The sequence below is a fragment of the Leucopleurus acutus genome (assembly GCF_964270905.1).
Source record: "Leucopleurus acutus genome assembly, chromosome: 17".
Classification (NCBI taxonomy): domain Eukaryota; kingdom Metazoa; phylum Chordata; class Mammalia; order Artiodactyla; family Delphinidae; genus Leucopleurus; species Leucopleurus acutus.
Window position 1 is genome coordinate 45,469,050 of NC_139159.1, and position 23,142 is coordinate 45,492,191.

Sequence of the window (23,142 nt, forward strand, 5' to 3'; positions counted from 1 at the left end):
CTTTATGACCTTGCGCCAAATAGGAGACAGATGAGCGATTTCTCACATGTTAGGCTGAGACTGGCTTCCGACCCTGAGATTTTAGCACTTTGTGATCTGGAGGGCCAAAGGACTACGACCAAGGAATTCATCTTTCTGGTTGTAGAGAGTAGAATTTTCAGGCAAAATGACCAAGGAAGGATTTCGCTGAAGTAGGAGAGGACTTGGAACAACAGTCCTCTGAGTTACACACATAAGTCACCTCCATACATCCGCCCCCTAAACTTGGCCTCCCTTATTTTTTTTTTTTAACATTTTTATTGGGGTATAATTGCTTTACAATGGTGTGTTAGTTTCTGCTTTATAACAAAGTGAATCAGTTAAACATATACATATGTTCCCATATCTCTTCCCTCTTGCATCTCCCTCCCTCCCACCCTCCCTATCCCACCCCTCTAGGCGGTCACAAAGCACCGAGCTGATCTCCCTGTGCTATGCGGCTGCTTCCCGCTAGCTAGGCCTCTCTTTTTAGAAGTACAATTTGGCAACCAAGGAAGTTATGCAAAGAACCCAAAACATGCAGCGAAGGATGTCAGAGTTGAACGGACTGGAGCTCTCTCACCCTTAGAAAGCTTTTAGGTTCACGTGCCCAGAAGTGGGTTCTTCCGTGTCTCACGATGCCCGTCTCTGCTGTCCCCAGAGGTCTGGCAGTGAGCCAGTGGGTGGCCCTCAAATCAAAGTGGGGTTTGACACCTTCAGGTTTTACAGGCCAGGGTCTTGGGACCCAGGAATGCTTGAATCCTGCCTTGCCAATCTCCCCTTTTCCCTTCAGTTCCCCAGAGAGCCATGCACACTAGAAACAAAACCAACACGAGAATCAAAGTCCAGGAGAAAACTTCTTATCCTGTGAGATTGGCTAATAGATGAAAATTTTCATTTAAAGAGCAGAATCATGGAAAATGCATCTCCAAACCTACCTTAAGCATTTACACTTTCTTTAAAACACATAAATGTACCTATAATAAAAATTGCTTTTGGGCTTCCCTGGTGGCTCAGTGGTTGAGAGTCCGCCTGCTGGTGGAGGGGACGCAAGTTCGTGCCCTGGTCTGGGAGGATCCCACGTGCCGCAGAGCGGCTGGGCCCGTGGGCCATGACCGCTGGGCCTGCGCGTCCGGAGCCTGTGCTCCACAGCGGGAGAGGCCGCAGCGGTGAAGGGCCCGCGTACCGCAACAACAACAACAACAAAAAATTGCTTTTGATTACTCTTCCAAAAATTACTAATTTTACGTTCATTTTTAAAATATGATTTAAAAAGATCTTTCTTGCATAAATCATACCCATAATGTGTTGTCTATGGTTTTCAATTTTGATTTTTTAAAAATTGGAGCAAGAATTTGAAGACTTTGGGCTTCCCTGGTGGCACAGTGGTTAAGAATCCGCCTGCCAGTGCAGGGGGCACGGGTTCGAGCCCTGGTCTGGGAAGATCCCACATGCCGCGAGCAACTAAGCCCGTGCACCACAACTACTGAGCCTGCGCTCTAGAGCCCGCGAGCCACAACTACTGAGCCCATGTGCCACAACTACTGAAGCCCGCGCGCCCTAGAGCCTGTGCTCTGCAATAAGAGAAGCCACCGCAATGAGAAACACGTGCACCGCTACAAAGAGTAGCCCCGCTCACCTCAACTAGAGAAAGCCCGTGCGCAGCAATGAAGACCCAACACAGCCATAAATAAATAAATTAATTAATTAAAAAAAAAGAATTTGAAGATTTCTATAAAACAGTCTAAGGGCAGAATCTGTAAATTTTTATGAAATTTTCCCTAGTCCTTTCCGTGTTTCATCTGTGCCTGGTTCTAGAGAAATTTTGGTTAGCAGATTGCCTTAATTCTTTCCAAAGCTTTCAACTTGTTTCTTTCTTTTTTTAAAATTCAATTCGTTTTAGTGCTTACTTATATTTAATTGGGTTTTATAGTATTTCAATTAATTACAATAATGTGTACAAATGGCATATAAAAGTTTGGAAACAAAAACAACTTTGATTCATTTTAACAGTCGTTTTTAAATTTTCACATGCATCAGAATCACATGGAGAGCTTGTTAAAACACATATTCTTGGACCCCATACACAGAGTTTCTGATTCAGTAAGTCTGGGGTGGGGCCTGAGAGTTTGCATTCCTAAGAAGTTCTCAAGGGATGATTGTTGCAGTTGGGTCACCACCACACTTAGACAACTGATGCTTTATAAGCGTACAATCAGTCAATAGGAAAAGTATATAGGTGCTCTGGAGCACAAGTGTTCCTCCAGGGCTGCTTTATAAGCATGAAACCCAGGGACTTCCCTGGTGTTGTAGTGGTTGGGAATCCACCTGCCAATGCAGGGGACGTGGGTTCGATCCCTGGTCCGGGAAGATCCCACATGCCGCGGACCAACTAAGCCCGTGCACCACAACTACTGAGCCTGCACTCTAGAGCCCGTGAGCCACACCTACTGAGCCCGCACGCCACAACTACTGAAGCCTGCGTGCCTAGAGCCTGTGCTCCACAACAAGAGAAGCCACCGCAATGAGAAGCCCACGCACCACAACAAAGAGTAGCCCCTGCTCGCCGCAACTAGAGAAAGCCTGCGTGCAGCAATGAAGACCCAACGCAGCCAAAAAGAAAGAAAGAAAGAAAGAATAAGCATGCAGCCCAGCCAACAAGAGAAGTGCACAGGTATTCGAAAGCACAGGGGTTCCAATAACCTTGAGCATTTAGCGTGTTCTGGGCATCAGGTCCCATATTTTCAGAGGGCATGAAAAGCAGTGATTGATCGGAAGTTGGTTGAGTGGAGGTCAATTAAAAGAGCTGCTTCTGTGCAACTTTATTCACACCTCATCCAATATTGGATACTGTGCTCTAGAGCATTCTGGGAAAAAAGGGGAGATTGGAGTATGTGGCTTAGACTTTAGGTCTAAGCAAAGTTTCTAGTCTCTCCCCAGTCTAATATGGGGCCAGTGTCTCTCTGAGGGCTGGGCACAGAGATTATACCCCATGATGTGTAAGAGGAAGTTCGAGAGAGAGGCAGAGTCTGAGTTTCAACCTTTTAGGTACAGTGACCTGCCCACTCATCATCGTGGTGCTGTCAGGGGCGTGGAATGTTTGTGTCAGGTAGATTAGCAGCTCTTCCGTTTGGAAGGGATACTAACGAGTGGGTGGCCTGAGGTGGGCGCAGCTGACTGACAGCAGACACCCATATCAGGGGTTGGGAGATTTGCAAGATGGCAGCTCAGGCCCAGCACAAGGAGGTTGCAGATGGGGAGTGTCTCCTGCTGATACAGGTTAGTGTGGGCTACAGCAAGGCCCACTCCTGTGACATGTGGCCTGGGGCATGTCCCAGGGCTTGGTATCCTTTATCTGTGCCCTCAGTGTCTCCAGTTATTTGTTTAATGATACAGTAATTCTTTTTTTTTTTTAATATTTATTTATTTGGCTGCGCTGGGTCTGAGTTGCAGCATGTGGGATCTTTTAGTTGCGGCATGTGGGTTCTTAGTTGCAGCATGTGGGATCTAGCTCCCCGGCCAGGGATCGAATCCAGGCCACCTGCACTGGGAGCGTGGACTCTTCACCACTGGACCACCAAGGAAGTCCTGATACATTGGTTCTTGAAAGATGAGACATTAACTTTTAGAAGGATCTGGTGCTAGCTCAAAATTTATATTTTACTCAACTCCAGGAACTGGCTAATGTCCATGATATTCAGATCCTAAGACTGTATGAATGCACTGTTCCCACCAGAATTGCTTGCATATTAAAATCACAAATATGAGGTGCTGTTAGAACTCTTTAGGGAGTGAAGTTACAAAAAATCAATAACTTAACAGAAACTTAATGAAGCCTGGGAGCTAAAGAATAAACAACGCATGTCATTACCCTTTAAAAATCTTTAGCTTTTCCCCTCGCATCTTTTGATTACTGTGTTAAGTATGTAATATCTTCTCAATGCGTGGTTTTGCTCTTTTAAATTGTGCATGTGTATTGATTTGCAGGTTCCATTTCCTTGTTATTATTTACAAAGTTTTGATATTCAGATATCCTAAATCATTATATAGAGGGAAACATTTTTTAAGGAAAAAAAAATATCATCCTTAATCCTACTACCTTGCCTACACAGCAAGCATTTTTATTTCTAATTTTCAGGTTCTGCCTTAGAGCCATATTTTACCTGGATATAATCACTGTAAATATACAACTTTCAGATCTTCTTCTTTCACCAAATCATAATTGTCTTCCTATTTATAGTTACGTTAGAATTATAATGTTAATAACTACCTACTGCCCCAAATGGAACTCCTGAGCGTTCCCTGCAAAACCTGCACCTTCCCCATCCCTGAGTCCGCCTTAATCCTTCCCTTTTTCCCTCACCTCACCTCTAATCCGACAGGAATCTTACTGACCCCACTTTCAACCTGGTGTGTTATTGACAGTTCTCTAGGGCTGCCACAACAAAGAATCACAAACCAGGTGACTGAAAACAACAGAAATGTATTGCCTCCTAGCTCTGGGGGCTGGAAGTCTGACATCAAAGTGCTGGCAGGACCATGCCCCCTTTGGACCTTGTAGGGGAGAACCCTTCCTTGCTTCTCACGGTGGGTGTTGGTCCCCGGCACTCCTCAGCTTACAGCTGCATCACTCCCATCTGTCTTCACGTGGCATTCTTCTCTTCCTATAAGGACACCAGTCATATTGGATTAGGCCCCAGACTAATGACCTCATCTTACCGTGATTGTATTTGCAAAGACCCTATTTCCAAATAAGTTCACATTCACAGGTATCTTTTTAGGGGGACACACCTCAACCCAGAGGACCACCCCTCTCTCTCCGCCCCACCTCCTTCCTGCATTGTTCTGGTTTACCTCCCCCCGCCCCTCCAGTTCCTCACTGATTATTGTACTAGCCTCCTAGCTGGTCTTCCACTGTCACATTTGCCTGCTATGGTCTATTCTTGATTCCTTTGTTCAGAACCCTCCAGAGACTCTCTCATCACTCCGAGTAAAAGCCAAAGTCCTGGCAGTGGCCCTACGGTCCCTCCTGATCTGCACTTGTTCTCACCTCTCACCCCTCTCTGCTCCAGCCACTCTGGCCTCTTTGCTGATTCTCCAGCTCACCAGGCATATTCCCACCTCTGGGCCTTAGCACCTGCTGTTGTTCCCTTTGCCCGGGACGCTCCCTCCCAGATATCCACAGGGCCCATACCTCATTCAAGACTCTGCCCAACTGCCACCTTCCTGACCACGGCTATTACATCATACCCTCACTCTCACCCACCCTGCCACAGTCTCTGTTCCATTGTGCCATTTTATTTTTCTCCAGAACACTCTCCACCTTCTAAGAGACTGTGTTCTTTACTTGTTTGTTTTCTTTTTTATCTACCACCACCATCCAAATGGAAGCTTCTCTAGGACTGGGGTTTTTGTCTGTTTTGTTATTTGTTCCATCCTTAGCACCTAAAATAGGGCCAGGCCCAGAGTAGGTGCTCAGTGAATATTCGTAGGATTAATGAGAAGTAGGCCAGCACATTTTCTCGTAACTTACTAAACCATTTATCCTTATTAAATGTTCATCTTATTTTCCTAATTTTTTGGTCACTGTAAATAATGCTGCTATAAATAGCTTATTCTGTATAGTTAATTTCCTCCTTTTTTTCAACTATTTCTTGGGGCCACATTTCCAGAGTGAACATTGTCAAATGTCCTTCCAGAAGAATTTTTATCAGTTCATAATGCCACCCACTATTAATGATCGGACTCTGTTTCCATGCTCCCTTGCCACCATTGGATTTTTTAAATAAATAATTAATTAATTTTTGGCTGCGTTGGGTCTTCATTGCTGCACGCGGGATTTCTCTAGTTGCAGCGAGCGGGGGCTACTCTTCGTTTCGGTGCGTGGGATTCTCATTGTGGTTGCTTCTCTTGTTGTGGAGCACAGGCTCTAGGTGCGCAGGCTTCAGTAGTTGTGGCACACGGGCTCAATAGTTGTGGCTTGCGGGCTCTAAAGTGCAGGCTCAATATTTGTGGCACACGGGCTTAGTTGCTTCGCAACGTGTGTGATCTTCCTGGACCAGGGTTTGGACCCGTGTGCCCTGCATTGGCAGGCAGATTCTTTTTTTTTTTTAACATCTTTATTGGAGTATAATTGCTTTACATTGTTGTGTTAGTTTCTGCTGTATAACAAAGTGAATCAACTATACGTATACATATATCCCCATATCCCCTCCCTCTTGTGTCTCCCGCCCACCCTCCCTATCCCACCCCTCTAGGTGGTCACAAAGCACTGAGCTGATCTCCCTGTGCTATGCGGCTGCTTCCCACTAGCTGTCTGTTTTACATTTGGTAGTGTATATGTCATTGCCACTCTCTCACTTCATCCCAGCTTCCCCTTCTCCCTCCCTGTGTCCTCAAGTCCATTCTCTACACCTGCGTCTTTATTCCTGTCCTGCCCCTAGGTTCTTCAGAACTTTTTTTTTTTTTTTAGATTCCATATATATGTGTTAGCATACGGTATTTGTTTTCCTCTTTCTGACATACTTCACTCTGTATGACAGACTCTGGGTCCATCCACCTCGCTACAAATAACTCAATTTCGTTTCTTTTTATGGCTGAGTAATATTCCATTGCATATATGTGCCACATCTTCTTTATCCATTCATCTGTCGATGGACACTTAGGTTGCTTCCATGTCCTGGCTATTGTAAATAGTTCTGGCAGGTGGATTCTTAACCACTGAGCCACCAGGGAAGTCCTGTAAGTTCTTTAGTATCTTCTGATATGAATTGTCTGATCCAGACTCCTGATTTTTTTTTTTCAGAAGGGAGGTTTTAGATTCATATTTATTTATCCATCCTTTTCTGGGGGCAAAAATATGAATCCTTACTTATATTTGTTATAAGTATGTTTCCATTCTACAATGCCCTTTACCTCTGTTTGTGTTTCTACTTAAACTCTGTGTTTTAATCTTTACAGCTGTGGACTACTGTGCCTCAGAAAACCACGGATGTGAACATGAGTGTGTAAACACCGACAGCTCCTACTTTTGCCGGTGCCCTAAAGGATTTGCTCTTAACCCGGATAAGAAAACATGCACAAGTAAGTTACACACATACACACACATTTTTTGATGCTACTGCTATAAGCACTGTGGCTGAGGAAATCTTCCAAGCACAGGATTATGTGCTGGGGTTAGGGGGCCTTTTACCTTCTGCCCTATTCCTCCTTTGTCAGGCCTTTCTTAACTTGTCCTAAGACCGTAGCCCACTCTATCTCCGTGTCACCCTTCACAGCATCTGACAACAGTATGTATCTTTGATCAGAGACCACATGTCGGAGTGTTCCTCCAGCACCTACAGAGCGTGCTGACAATCAGACCATCTTACTTCATGCTGGCTCAGCCTGCCTGTGCCCACCAGTGTTAACAGGGCTTAAGAAATACTTTCACTGAAGCTCTGTGGCTTGTGGGCTGCAGCTCTGACTCCACACAAGTAAAGGGAAATCTCTGAGCCAAAAGGCTCAGAGACTATGGTTGCCCCTGGGTGGGGGAGGAGTTGCTGGAGGGCATTTTGCAAAGAACTGCTCAGTTTTTGTTTGAGCTATTTAGTTCTATTTTAACTATATGCATCCACATCAGAATTAATTTGAGCTCCCCAAATCTGACTATAACAATTTATAAACTGACGGTGGTCGTTCGTTTTGTAAAAGGATTCCAAAAACGTTCTTTTAAATGTAAAGATATGTCAGAGCACGTAAGGGATTGTGTGTGGATAATTATCACCCTATAGAAAGGTTCACTTGAGAAAGTTTGTTTTTAAAGTATTGGGGCCCAGCACGTTTAAAAAGTGACATTTAATAGCAATTTAGAATAAAGTCACCTCTGAAACGTCCGTCAGTGAGAAAACAGGATTTCAATTCATAAGAAGTTCATGTACCCACAACCTTTCTAACTACGTCTATTATGTAAAGCAGGATATGCCTGCATAGTTTTTAAAAAGCATCCCCCCACAAAACTCCTGAAACATCAACTTGCTTTTCAGTCCCTCCCTGCATATCAACAGTTTATAAGCACCAGACCTAGAGGCAGCGGTCTAGGATAAAACTGTAAGGGGCACAGGAAGTCAAAACATACATTTCTGGACCCCAAACCACATGCCAATGGCAGTGAACAAGGCCAGGTCCTTCCTGGAGGAGATATGTCGGCTGAGTCGAAGGCAGAGCCATCCTTCCCCAGGTAAAGAAGAGTGAGATGTAGGTGGCCAGGAGGAGGAAAGATGTGCAACATATCAGCCAGGCAGACGCATCTCCACAACTGGCCTACGGTTGCTTATTGACCGAATAAGAGAAAGAGTGAATGGACTGTTCTGTTCCTAGTCTCCCTTCCTTTCTGAATATTCTGAGCTGTGAGCCAGCGGCCTGGGCTGGGGTAGCGTTTGGGGAGTTGTGGCTGCTGGGCTGATGAGTCAGTTCTGTCCATCAAAAGGGAGGCCACATGCCACCGAGGGAGTTCAAATCCCAGTTCATCTGCATTTTTGCTGGATGATCCTTTTTTTGTGGTTCGCGGGCCTCTCACTGTTGTGGCCTCTCCCGTTGCGGAGCACAGGCTCCGGAGGCGCAGGCTCAGCGGCCATGGCTCGCGGGCCCAGCCGCTCCGCGGCATGTGGGATCTTCCCGGACCGGGGCACGAACCCACGTCCCCCGCATTGGCAGGCGGACTCTCAATCACTGCGCCGCCAGGGAAGCCCTTGCTGGCTGATCTTGGGCAAGTTATGCCTCAGTTGCCTCAGCTGTAATGGGGGAGATAATACCACCTACTCCATGGTGTTGCCTTGAAGGCTCAATGAGAGAATTCATCTAAACCGTTTAGCGCGTGGCCTGGTGCCAAGCAAATTCTTGAAGGGATGACACTGGCTTCAAAAAGACTTTAAATTGGGATCTACTGAGAATATACCACGTGCCTGGGGTAAGTTTAATAGTGCCTAAAAAATTCAAACTTCAAGACTTCTGCTGGAGGCTGCGTGGGAACACAAGCCACACAGAGCAGCTCAGCCACCTGCAAGGTGTTATATGACCAAAGGCTCCCAGGGTGACACAGACAAGACTCATGGTAGGAGTTAAGGGAAGGAGGAGGCCAGCTGGACGAGAAGAGGTGGGGATGCGGCTGCCGCCCTGGGACGAGGCCTGGAGGGACACGTGTATCCTCTCCAGTCTCCTTCCTGCCTCTGTAGCACTCCTTCCCTGGCTGGGAAGGTCACCTGACCTCACCGCCAGCCCCTGTTCCCAGAGCCTCACCATCAACATGGCACCTATCCCGAATCTCACGGGATGTGGAGAATGACAAGCCCCAGGACAGTACAAACAGGGAGACCCTACAAGTAGATGGTGCTGTGCAGGGGACCTGGGAGAGGAGTTCCAGCTGAAAGTCAGGGGAGGGACTGGTCCAGCTGTGAGGTCTCACCAGCTAGGCACGGAGCCTGGCAGTTCAGCTGTCTCTGGGCCCTGTTGGAGTCCAGACCCAGAAGTGGGCCCCCCCACCAATGTGTGGGCAGAGAAGAGTGCTGGGCAATCAGCCTCCGGGAGATGAGTCCCCTAGAAGGGTCCCCTTCCTGCTATGCTTGGGGGCGCGGCAGGGAGCCAGACCTGGGGAGGGGACTGGCAAGGGAATAGAACCCCTCCCCCCGGAGGACTTGGAAGGCTGTGAGAGTAGGGAATAAGGCAGTTCAGCTGTAAGAACCAAGACACTTGGGAATGCTCCAGATCTCTGACAAAAACAGGAACACAAACTGAGAAATAGCGACCAGTTAGGAGGACAGAAACACAGGGTGGAGGTGAAAGCTCAGAATCAAGGCAGGGATCCTGTTTTTAATTAATGAGGTATCACATCAGCTTCCCGCCAAGTCAGAGCCTGGCTGCTGCTGTGATGGTGAGAGATTTAAAACAGGTTTTTCCCGTTCCTCATCAACTTGCAGAAAATGAAGTAAAAGAAACTCAGTTCCTTAAATTTGAGTCTCTATTTTATTTTTATAAATTTATTTATTTCTTTATGGCTTCCTTGGGTCTTCGCTGCTGCGCGCAGGCTTTCTTTAGTTGCCGTGAGCGGGGGCTACTCTTCGTTGCGGTGCACGGGCTTCTCATTGCGGTGGCTTTGCTTGTTGCAGAGCACGGGCTCTAGAGCACAGGCTCAGTAGTTGTGGCACACGGGCTTCGTTGCTCCGTGGCATGTGGGATCTTCCCAGACCAGGGCTTGAACCCGTGTCCCCTCCATTGGCAGGTGGATTCTTAACCACTGCACCACCAGGGAAGCCCCTGAGTCTCTATTTTTAACCAAAAGTATATTTGAAAGCGAATCCAACTAGTAAGTGTGCAATTATTGTCTAAAAAATATAGACTTGTCCATGTAATATACCAAGCATGATTAATTTATGATTAAGCCGAAATGTACATAATAGAGCTTTATATTCCTGAACAAATCATATAATTAAAATGTGTAAGTAGTGTTCAGTTCTTTACCCTAAAGCATCCCATACAAATCCATCTGAATATTTTCTAGAGGGGAGAAGGGTAGAAATATGCAGGTACCATCAATTTGCAAAATATTGGCAAGACTTTTTTTTTTTTACTGTGGTAAACTATACATAATATAAAATTTTCCATTGTAACCATTGTTAAGTGTGCAGTTCAGTGGCATTAAGTACATTCATGCTGTTGTACAACTATCACCACTGTCCAGCTGCAGAGCTTTTTCACCTCCCTAAACTGAAACTCTGTACCCATTAAATAATAATTCCCCCCTCCCCTTTCTTCCCCACCACCCCTGGCAACCACCATTCTGCTTTCTGTCTCTATGAATTTGGCTACTCTAGGTACCTCATGCAAGTGGAATCATACAATATTTGTCCCTCTGTGATTGGCTTATTTCACTTAGCATAATGTCCTCAAGTTTCATCCATGATGTAGCATGTGTCACAATTTCCTTCCTCTTTAGGGCTGAATAATAGTCCATGTACGTATACACCACATTTTGTTTATTCATCCTCTTGTGTTCCTTCCACCTCTTGGTTATTATGAATAATGCTGCTATGAGCATGGGTGTACACGTATCTGTTCAAGTCCCTGCTTTCAGCTCTTGGGCATATACTTAGAAGTGGAATTGCTGAATATTATGGGGACAAGATTTTTACAGGTCCATAGAAACCGTTACTCCTGAACTGGCACGAGAACATTCTCAGATGCTCAGGGTCTTTTCAGGAGACAGGGATTTGTGTCTTTGGTATCAAGGAGACTGTGGGTTTCATGTCTAATGCTTAATCATCTAACACCTGTAATGTTGAGCAAGGGCAGTTGTTGACGTCGTATTTTGCATCTTCCTGTTTATTACTTACTGGCTTTGAGATTTTTCAGGCTCCATTGATAACTTGGTTGACATTTTTCAGGCTCCATTGATAACTTGGTTGACATTTCTATCCTTATTTTTCAAATAGGAGTGCTTTCACAAAGTACCAAATGAATATTAATACTTGCATTAAAAATGAAACACAGAGTCCGCCTGGAGGGGTGGGGTAGGGAGGGTGGGAGGGAGGGAGACGCAAGAGGGAAGAGAGATGGGAACATATGTATATGTATAACTGATTCACTTTGTTATAAAGCAGAAACTGACACACCATTGTAAAGCAATTATACTCCAATGAAGATGTAAAAAAAAAATGAAACACAGACATAGGAAATAATTTTTTACTGCATCAGCAATAGACGAACTAGAATGTATCAGTCTCTGGGTTTCCTGGCCAGCTTGTTGTTAACCTGCTGAGCCCCAGTATCTTCTTACAGCCTGCAATATGCCACTTGCTTTCGTAAGACCTGTGTGCACGAATCAAAGACTCTCAGTTGGTAAAAATAGAGTCGCCAAATGATCCAGCAATCCCACTCCTGGGCATATATCCAAACAAAACTATAATTTAAAAAGTCACCCCTGGGCTTTCCTGGTGGCACAGTGGTTGAGAGTCCGCCTGCCGATGCAGGGGACACGGGTTCGTGCCCCGGTCCGGGAAGATCCCACATGCCGCGGAGCGGCTGGGCCCGTGAGCCATGGCCGCTGAGCCTGCGCGTCCGGAGCCTGTGCTCCGTAACGGGAGAGGCCACAGCAGTGAGAGGCCCGCGTACTGCAAAAAAAAAAAAAAAAAAAAAAGTTACCCCTATGTTCATAGCAGCACTATTCACAATAGGCAAGACACGGAAACAACCTAAATGTCCACTGACAGATGAATGGATAAAGAAGATGTGGTACATTTATACAATGGAGTATTACTTAGCCATAAAAAATAATGAAATAATGTCATTTGCAGTTACATGGAAGGACCTAGAGATTATCATACTAAGTGAAGTAAGTCAGAAAGAGAAAGACAAATGCCATATGGTATCACTTATATGTGGAATCTAAAATACGACACAAATGAATTTACCTACGAAATGGAAACAGACTCACAGACATAGAGAACAGACTTATGGTTGCCAAGGGGGAGGGAGGCTTGGGGAAGGGTGGATTGAGAGTTTGGGATTAGCAGATGCAAACTATTATATATAGAATGGATAAACAACAAGGACCTACTGTATAGCACAGGGAACTATATTCAGTATCCTGTGATAAATGATAATGGAAAAGAAAATAAATGTGTTTTCTTTAAAAAGAAGACTCTCAGTTGAAAGAGACCTCAAGTTCAACCTACTTCTAGCCCAACCACCCATCCTACAATATCCTCACTGTGTCATCATCCAGCCTCCACTTGAATACCCCTACTGACAGGACACTTACTACACCCCCTGCAGTGCATTTCACTTTGTACAGCTCTGAGTCTTAGAAAGTGATTCCTTACACTGACCTGATCACTACTTCCTTGCACTTTGAGACCAACAGGACAAATTAAGCTTCTCACATTTTCCTGTTCACTAAGAATGAGTCATATCCGAATAATTTTATTTCATTTAGTAGACTAGCCAGGCATGGAAAATGTGGAAGCAACTATCTAGACTCTAACAGACATTCCATCGATTTGCTAAAGAGATCCCCACGCCCCATAGACCGGATGGAGAGATGTGTGCTGGATGAAAGAGTCATTGGTTGAGTTCATAACTGGCCGAATGTCTGAGCTGAGATCCTCCTGGAGGGAAGTGTTTAAACAGCCTGGCCAGAAGCATCAAGGAGGGTTCACCAGCTGTCTTCTGTCCTTAGTGACTCCTTGTTGGTTCTTAGTGGGCAGTGTTTACACATCTAAACTTTCACAAAACACTCCATTAAGAGTAATACCAGTAACCATTTATTTATTCAACAAATACCTGTCGATCGCCTACTATGTGCCAGATACATTTGTAGATACTGGGAATACAGTGGTAAATAAAACAGACCAAGAACCTCTTGTACTTATGGAGCGTACATTCTATTGGAGCAGGGTAACAGAGGATTACAAGTCTCAACAAGAAAGTGACATTTGGTCAAAAACTTGAAGCAGGTGAGGGAAGGAGGAAACTTTTGAAGCAGAGGAAACAGCACTGGTGCAAAGGCCCTGAGGCAGAAACTGTGATGCCTGGCAGTGTTGAGGGACAGCAAGGAAGTCCACATGACTAGATTAGAGTGAGGGATGGTGAGGCAGGTGTTATGGTCCATAGTGCATACAGCTTGCCCTCTCCACAGTCATACATTCGCTTCCTATCTCCCCAAATTCCAGCGATCCCTAGGAGCTCATGGTCACTCCCCTATGCTGAGCTCCCAAACAGGCTTTGTTTGTTTGCCTATATCTTGTGTGTCAGGTATAGACATCAGAAGCTATAAATATTGTTCCTAGCAATGTTCCCTGATTATTTTCTTCTCCAAATTACTGGGCACCTCCCACTCCGTTCTTTTTTCTATTTTATTTCTGCCATTTTCCATGGCAACTAGTCTCACAATTATGTATGTGTATATTTATTTTTAACACCTTTTCTAATTGCAAAAGTAATATAGACTCATTGTAGAAAACTGGATAGTATAGAAATGAAATTGTATAAAATGAAATGATCTGTAATCTTATCACCCAGCAATAACCATTGTTAATACTGATTTGCTACATTTCTCTTGGTCTTTCTTTTTTTTTTTTTTTTTTTTTTTGCGGTACGCGGGCCTCTCACTGTTGTGGCCTCTCCGGTTGCAGAGCACAGGCTCCGGACGCACAGGCTCAGCGGCCATGGCTCACAGGCCTAGCCGCTCCGCGGCATGTGGGATCTTCCCGGACTGGGGCACGAACCCGTGTCCCCTGCATTGGCAGGCAGACTCCCAACCACTGCGCCACCAGGGAAGCCCTGGTCTTTCTTTTTAATGCTTATGTATATATTTTTATAGAGTTGAGATCATAGAGTATAACATTAAATCATGAGCATTTTCACATGTCATTTAAACTTTATCAAAAGCATGTTAATGTCCGCGTAATATCCTATCATATGTATGTATCACAGTTTGTTCAGCACTTTTTTGGCTGTTTAAATTGTGTTGTGATAAATGTTCTTGCATATAAATCTTTGCATTTCTGATCATTTTCTTAGGAACAAAACATGAAAGGAAATTTATTGAGTCAAAGGCTATTAACATTTTTAAGGCTTTTGATGTATATTACAAAATTATTTTCCAAAAACTTTGTACCTTTTTTTTATACTATACCATAAAATTGCCTGATTTTTTAAAATAAATTTATTTATTTATTTATTTTTGGTGGCATCAGGTCTTCGTTGTTGTGTGCAGGCTTTCTCTAGTTGCAGCGAGCGGGGGCTACTCTTCGTTGCAGTGTGCGGGCTTCTCGTTGCAGTGGCTTCTCTTGTTGCAGAGCACGGGGCTGTAGGCACGCGTGCTTCAGTAGCTGTGGCTCGAAGGCTCTAGAGCACACGCTCAGTAGTTGTGAGGCACGGGCTTAGTTGCTCCGCGGCATGTGGGATCTTCCCGGACCAAGGCTCGAACGTGTGTCTCCTGCATTGGCAGGCGGATTCTTAACCACTGCGCCACCCGGGAAGCCCAAATTGCCTGATTTTAAAACTTTTTGTTGATTTACTAGGAGAAAACTTTTTCTCGTTGCTTTATTTATTATCATGTCTTTAGTTACCGTTTCTTCATGAAATTATGTATGTCCAACTTGTAAGTGTATGTTTGTTGGTGTTATTTGATTAATGAACAATCTGTTCCATTATAAGAGATTATATATAAGTGACTCCTATAAGCTCCATGAAGGAAAGGGCTGTACTTTTGCCCGCTGCTGATTCCATTGCCTGGCCCATGGTAGATGTTCAGAGAATATTTATTGAATGACTTAGTGAATAGTGAGGTTAACACTTTTCCACAAAGTTAATAGACATTCAAAGAAAGGAAGTATATATCTGAGCTGAAATTAAAGAAATAGATAATAGGAAACCAACAGAGAAAACTGGTAAAATCAAAAAGTGGTTTTTTGAAATTAGTAAAATTTATGAATCTCTAGCCGCACTGGTCAGGGTCAGGGGGGAAAAAACAGAGAAGACACAAATGACCAATATCAGGAATGAGAGAGTGGACATCACTGCAGATCCTATAAACATTGGAAGGATAATAAGGGAAAATGATAAACAAATTTATGCCAATAACTTCAGCAACTTAGATTAAATAGACAAATTCCTTGAAAGACCCAAACTACTAATTGTTTTTTCTTTTCCATTATGGTTTATTACAGGGTACTGAATATAGTTCCCTGTGCTATACAATAGGACCTTGTTGTTTATCCATTCTATATATAATAGTTTGCATCTGCTAATCCCAAACTCCCAATCCACCCTTCTCCAACCCTCCCTCCCCCTTGGCAACCACAAGTCTGTTCTCTGTGTCTGTGAGTCTGTTTCCATTTCATAGATAAGTTCATTTGTGTCATATTTTAGATTCCACATATAAGTGATACCATATGGCATTTGTCTTTCTCTTTCTGACTTACTTCACTGAGTATGGTAATCTCTAGGTCCTTCCATGTAATTTCAAATGGCATTATTTCATTCTTTTTTATGGCTAAGTAACAGTCCATTGGAAATAAGTACCGTGTCTTCTTTATCCATTCATCTGTCGATGGACACTTTTTTCCATGTCTTGGCTATTGTAAATAGTGCTGCTATGAATACAAGGGTACGTGTATCTCTTTGAATTACAGTTTTGTTTGTATATATGCTCAGGAGTGGGATTGCTGGATCATATGGCAACTCTAGTTTTAGTTTTCTGAGGAGCCTCCGTACTGTTCTCCATAGTGGCTGCACCACTTTATGTTCCTACCAACAGTATAGGAGGGTTTCCTTTCCAACCTTTCCAGCATTTTATTCATAGACTTTTTAATGGTGGCCATTCTGACCAGTGTGAGGTGGTACCTCACTGTGATTTGGTTTGCATTTCTCTAATAATTAGTGACGTTGACCATATTTTCATGTGCCTGTTGGCCATCTGTATGTCTTCTTTGGAGAACTGTCTATTTCTGTCTTCTGCCCACTTTCTGATTGGGTTGCTTGTTTTCTTATTATTGAGTTGTATGAGCTGTTTGTATATTTTAGAAGCCCTTGTTGGTCACATCGTTTGCAAATATTTTCTCCCAGTCCATAGGTTGTTTTTTTGTTTTCTTTATGATTTCCTTTGTTGTGCAAAAGCTTATGTTTGATTAGGTCCCATTTGGGTCTTTTTGCCTTTATTTCTATTGCCTTGGGAGACTGACCATTGGTACGATTATGTCAGAGAATGTTTTGTCTATGTACTCTTCTAGGAGTTTTATGGTGTCTTGTCTTATATTTAAGTCTTTAAGCCATTTTGAGTTTATTTTTGTGTATGGTGTGAGGGTGTGTTCTAACTTCATTGATTTACATGCAGCTGTCCAGCTTTCCCAACACCACTTGCTGAAGAGACTTTTTCCCCATTCTATATTCTTGCCTCCGTTGTTCAAGATTAGTTGACCATAGATGTGGGGGTTTATTTCTGGGCTCTCTATTCTATTTCATTGATCCAAATGTCTGTTTTTGTGCCAATAGCATGCTCTTTTTGTTTTTTTAAACACCTTTATTGGAGTATGATTGCTTTACAATGGTGTGTTAGTTTCTGCTTTATAACAAAGTGAATCAGCTATACATATACATATATCCCCATATCTCTTCCCTCTTGCATCTCCCTCCCTCCCACCCTCCCTACCCCACCCCTCTAGGGGGTCACAAAGCACCAAGTACCCTGTGCTATGCGGCTGCTTCCCACTAGCTATCGGTTTTACATTTGGTAGTGTATATATGTCCATGCCACTCTCTCACTTTGTCCCAGCTTACCCTTCCCTCTCCCCATGTCCTCAAGTCCATTCTCTAGTAGGTCTGCATCTTTATTCCCGTCCTGCCCCTAGGTTCTTCATAACTTTTTTTTTTTTTTTTTGGATTCCATATATATGTGTTAGCATACGGTATTTGTTTTTCTCTTTCTGACTTACTTCACTCTGTATGACAGACTCTGGGTCCATCCACCTCACTACAAATAACTCAATTTCATTTCTTTTTATAGCATGCTCTTTTGATTAATCTAGCTTTATAGTACTGCCTGAAGTCTGGGAGGGTTATGCCTCTTGCTTTGTTCTTTTCCCTCGGGATTGCTGTGGCAATTCTGGGTCTTTTACGGTTGTATATAAATTTTAGGGTTATTTGTTCTAGTTCTGTGAAAAATGTCACGGGTAGTTTGATAGGGATCACATTAAATATGTAGATTGCTTTGGCAAGTATGGCCATTTTAACAATACTAATTTTTCTAATCCAAGAGCATGAGATATTTTCCCTTTATTTATTTATTGGCCACACTGTGTGGCATATGGGATCTTAGTTCCCCGACCAGGTATCAAACCCGTGCCCCCTGCACTGGGAGCACGAAGTCTTAACCACTGGACCGCCAGGGAAGTCCCCATTTTTAAAAACCATCTTCAGTTTCCTTTATCAATGTTTTATAGTTCTCAGCCTATAAATCTTTCACCTCCTTGGTCAGGTTTATTCTAAGTATTGTATCTTTTTTGATGTAATTTTAAAAGGGATTGTTTCTTTCTTTTTTTTAATATTTATTTATTTATTTGGTTGCACCAGGCGGGCTCCTTAGTTGTGGCTCGCGGGCTCCTTAGTTGCGGCTTGCCAGCTCCTTAGTTGCAGCATATGGGCTCTTTAGTTGCGGCTCGCTGACTCCTTAGTTGTGGCATGCATGTTGGATCTAGTTCCCTAACCAGAGATCGAACCCGGGCCCCCTGCATTGGGAGCATGGAGTCTTATCCACTGCACCACCAGGGAAGTTCCCAAAGGATTGTTCTTTACTTTCACTTTCTGATATGTCATTGTTAGTGTAAAGAAATGCAACTGATTTCTGTATGTTAATCTTGTATCCTACTACCTTGCTGAATTTGTTTATCAGTTTTAGTAGCTTTCGTGTGGAATTTTTAGGGTTTTCTGTATATAGTATCATGTCATCTGCATATAATGAGAATTTTACCTCTTCCCTTCCAATTTGGATACCTTTTATTTCTTTTTCTTATATGATTGCTGTGGCTAGTACTTCCAGTACTATGTTACATAGAAGTGATGAGAATGGGCATCCTTATCATGTTCCAGATTTTAACAGGAAGGCTTTCAGCTTGTCACCGTTGAGTATTATGTTGACTGTGGGTTAGTCATAAATAGCTTTTATTCTGTTGAGATATGTTCCCTCTATACCCACTTTGGTAAGAGTTTTTATCATGAATTGATATTGAATTTTATCAAATGCTTTTTCTGCATCTGTTGAGATATCATGTGGTTTTTGTCTTCTTTTGTGGATGTGGTGTATCACACTGATTGATTTGCATATGTTGAAACATCCTTGTGATCCTGAGATGAAGCCAACTTGGTCATGGTGTATGATGTTTTCTATGTGTTGTTGGATTCACAAACTCCTAAAATTAACTCAAGAAGAAATAGATAATCTGAATAGGCCTCTATCTATTAAAAGAAATTGAACTTGTACTTGTAAACCTTCCCACAAAGACATCTCCAGGGCTAGTTGGCTTAACTGGTAAATTCTGCCAAATTCTACCATTTGAGGAAGAACAAATACCAATTTTATACAAATTCTTCCAGAAAACAGTAGAGGAAGGAGCATTTTTCAACTTATTCTATAAGGCCAGCATTATCCAAATACCAAATCCAGAAAGAGGCATTACAAGAAAAGAAAACCAGGGACTTCCCTGGTGGTCCAGTGGTTAAGACTCCGCGCTTCCATTGCAGGGGGTCACCGGTTCGATCCCTGGTCAGGGAACTAAGATCCAGCATGCAGCATGGTGCAGCCAAAAAAAGAGAGAAAACCACACAAATATCCCTCATGAAATACATGCAAAAGATCTTTAATTATTTTTAGCAATAAAATTCCACAATATATAAAAAGGATAATACCTCATGAACAAGTGGGATTTATCCCAGGAATTCAAGGATGATTTAACATGCAAATGAAATTTAAAACATTAACATACTAAAAAGCAGAAACTATATGATCCAAGTCAATAGATACAGAAAGAGCACTGGACAAGACCTGACATTCATTTACTATTAAAAAAAAAAAAAAATCTCTCAGCAGACTAGGAATGAAGAGAACTGCCTCAATCTGATAAAGTGCATCAATGAAAAAACTATCAGCTAACATCATACTTAATGATGAAAGATTGAATGCTTTCCTTATCAGATGAGGAACAAAACAGGATACCCACTCTCACCACTTGTATTTAGCATGGACTGTAAGGTTCTGACCATTGTAATAAGGAAGAAAAAAAGAAAGTAAGAAATGAAACCTAGATTGGAAAGGAAGAGTTAAAAGCATCTTTATTAAAAGGTCATTGTAAATATAGCACTCTCCTGTGTTCTGTGAGTGAGTCTAATAAATTATTGAAAGGAGTGAGTTGTGGGAGACCCCAAAAGTGTAGGTGGCTGTGCAGAAGTGAAGGTGGCCTGGGGACCCCACTGGAGGCTGGTATCTGAAGTAAGGACAGTCTTACTGGGGACCTTACACTTTACCTTGTGAGACTGGATGTTAACTCTGGGTAGTTAGTGTCAGAATTGAATTAAATTACAGGGCTCCCAATTGGTGTTGGAGAATTGTCTGCAGAACAAATTGAAGCAAATGAGCCTAACTGTATATGAGGCTGTTAGCATAATCACCCAGAGAATTATTGTAAGTGACAGGCAGGGAATATGTTGACTTTACATTCCAAGTGGCATATATCCGAAAAACAAAAGAGCTTTAACTGTTTCCAGTAGTATTAGCATTAATAGTAGAATTGTTTTCTTATTTTGAAATTATACATATACACATATAAATATATGATACAATAAATATATATAATGTTAATGTCACTTTGTACCTATACTTTCAGCATAAGAGAAAACAAATACAAATGTAAAATCAAAATGATTAAGTAAAACATTTCAGGGCTGGTTTCTCTGTTCATATCCAATTCTGGTGCTTAGGAACAGGGACCTATGCTGATGTCCAAGGGCAAAAAGCCCCACTTCCTTTAAGAAAGGGAGCAGGGGCTTCCCTGGTGGCGCAGTGGTTGAGAGTCCACCTGCCGATGCAGGGGACACGGGTTTGTGCCCCGGTCCGGGAAGATCCCACATGCCGCAGAGCGGCTGGGCCTGTGAGCCATGGCCGCTGAGCCTTCGTGTCCGGAGCCTGTGCTCTGCAACGGGAGAGGCCACAGCAGTGAGAGGCCCGCGTACCGCAAAAAAAAAAAAAAAAAAGGTACTATTACTAAAATGAAGAAGCAAGCCACAGATTGGGAAAAAATATTTGCAAAATGTATATCCAACAAAGGGTTTGTATTTAGAACATATAAAGACCTCTTCAAACTTAGTGAGGAGACAAACAACCTAATAAAAATGGGCAAAAGATTTGACCAGACAGTCCATTAAAAAAAATATAGAAATGGAAAATAAGCATATGAAAATATATCCAACAGCATTAGTCATGAGGGAAATGCAAAATAAAACCACAATGAAATAACCACTATGTACTTACCAGAAGGGCTAAAATTACCAAGTGTTGGTAAGGATGTGGAGCAACTGGAACTCTCATAAACTGCTGGTAGGAACGTTTAAGAAATTAATACATCTACCATACAACCCAGCCATTCTACTCCTAAATGTTTACTCAAAATGGAAGCATATGTCTATGGGACTTCCCTGGTGGTCCAGTGGCTAAGACTCCACGCTCCCAATGCGGGGGTCCTGGGTTCGATCCCTGGTCAGGGAACTAGATCCCACATGCCGCAAGTAAGAGTTCGCATGCTGCAACTGAAGATCCGACATGCCCTAACGAAGCTCCCACACGCAGCAACGAAGATCCTGCATGCCGCAGCTAAGACCAGATGCAGCCAAATAAATAAATAAATATTTTTTTTAAAAAAAAGAAAGAAAGCTTATGTCTACACCAAGACTTGTTCATGAATGTTCATAGCTGCTTTACTTGTGATAGCCTCAAACTGGAAACAACTCAAATCCCTCCAGCAGGTGAAAAGACAAATAAATTGTGGTATATCCATATAATGAAATACTACTCTACAGTAAAAAAAGAACAAACTGTTGACATACACATGAACATGGATGAATCTCAAAATAATTATGAGGAATGAAAGAAGCCAGACCAAAAAGAACACAACTGCATGATTCCATTTATGTGAAATTCTAGAAAATGCAAACTAATTTATCTTGACAGGAGATTAACGATTATTTGGGGGCAGAGGGAGTAGTAGGAAAGAATGAATTCGAAAGTGTCTTGAGGAAACATCTGAGGGAAATGCGTAAGTTCATTACCTCGGTTATGGTGATAGTTTCATGGACACATATGTATGTCAGAACATCAAATGTCCATCTTAAATATGTGCAGTTTGTTTTTTGTCATTTGTACATCAATAAAACTAAAAATGAGCAGGGAGACTGTTTTATTTTAAAATGTTAATGTCATAAAACACAAAGGCTGTGGAAGTGTTTCTAGACTGTTGCTACTGGATAGAACACTCTGTGATAGTGAAAATGCTCTGTATCTGCACCATTCAATACAGTAGCCAGGAGCTACTGTGGCTACTGAGCCTTAAGGTGTGGCCAGTGCAACTGACGAACTGCCTTTTAAATTTTATTTAATTTTAATCTATTTTAATTTTTAAAAAAGTTTTATTGACGTATAGTCGATTTACAATGTTGTGTTTAATTTCTGCTGTAGTGATTCAGTTATACATATATATAACATGTTCTTTTTCATATTCTTTTCCATTGTGGTTTATCACAGGATATTGAATATAGTTCCCTGTGCTATGAAATAGGACATTGTTGCTTTCCATCCTGTATATACTAGTTTGCATCTGCTAATCCCAAACTCCCACTCCTTCCCTCCCCACCTCCCCTCCCCCTTGGCAACCACAAGTCTGTTCTCTATGTCTGTGAGTCTGTTTCTGTTTCATAGATATGTTCATTTGTGTCATGTTTTAGATCCCACATATAAGTGACATCATATGGTATTCGTCTTTCTCTTTCTGACTTACTTCGCTTAGTATGATAATCTCTAGATTCACGCATGTTGCTGCAAATTCCATTATTTCATTCTTTTTTATGGCTGAATAACATCTCATACTGTGTGTGTACATATATATACACACACACACACACATCACACCTTCTTTATCCATTCATCTGTTGATGGACATTTAGGTTGTTTCCATTCCACTTTAACTTAAATGGCCACATTGGTTCCAGATTAAAGGAAGCTAAGCATACGTGAATATTAAATATAACCTCTGACCCTCTATTGAGTTCTATACTGGAGGATGAAAAATGCTACAAAGAACATTATTAGATCAACTTAGAAGACTAGAATAAGGATGGTAGATTAAGTAAAAGTCTTGTGTAAATGTAAATTTATGAAGTATGGCTACACTGTGGTTATATAAGAGAATATCCCTCCTCTTAGGAAGCACACACTGTGTTTAAGGAAAAAGGATGGTGATATATGTAACTTACCCTCAAATAATTCAGAGAGATAAGCAAATGATAAAGCAAATGGGATAAAATGTTGACAGTAGATAAATCTGGGTA

The 23,142-nt window shown here is 42.5% G+C and overlaps 1 protein-coding gene across 1 annotated transcript in view; it reads left to right on the forward strand.

The window, feature by feature from the left end:
• MATN2 (matrilin 2) overlaps positions 1–23,142 on the forward strand; it is a 153,538-nt gene that overhangs the window by 90,731 nt on the left and 39,665 nt on the right. The window contains exon 6 of the mRNA XM_082858692.1: positions 6,979–7,101. Coding sequence (XP_082714818.1) covers positions 6,979–7,101 — 123 coding nt within the window. The remainder of the gene's footprint in view (positions 1–6,978; positions 7,102–23,142) is intronic.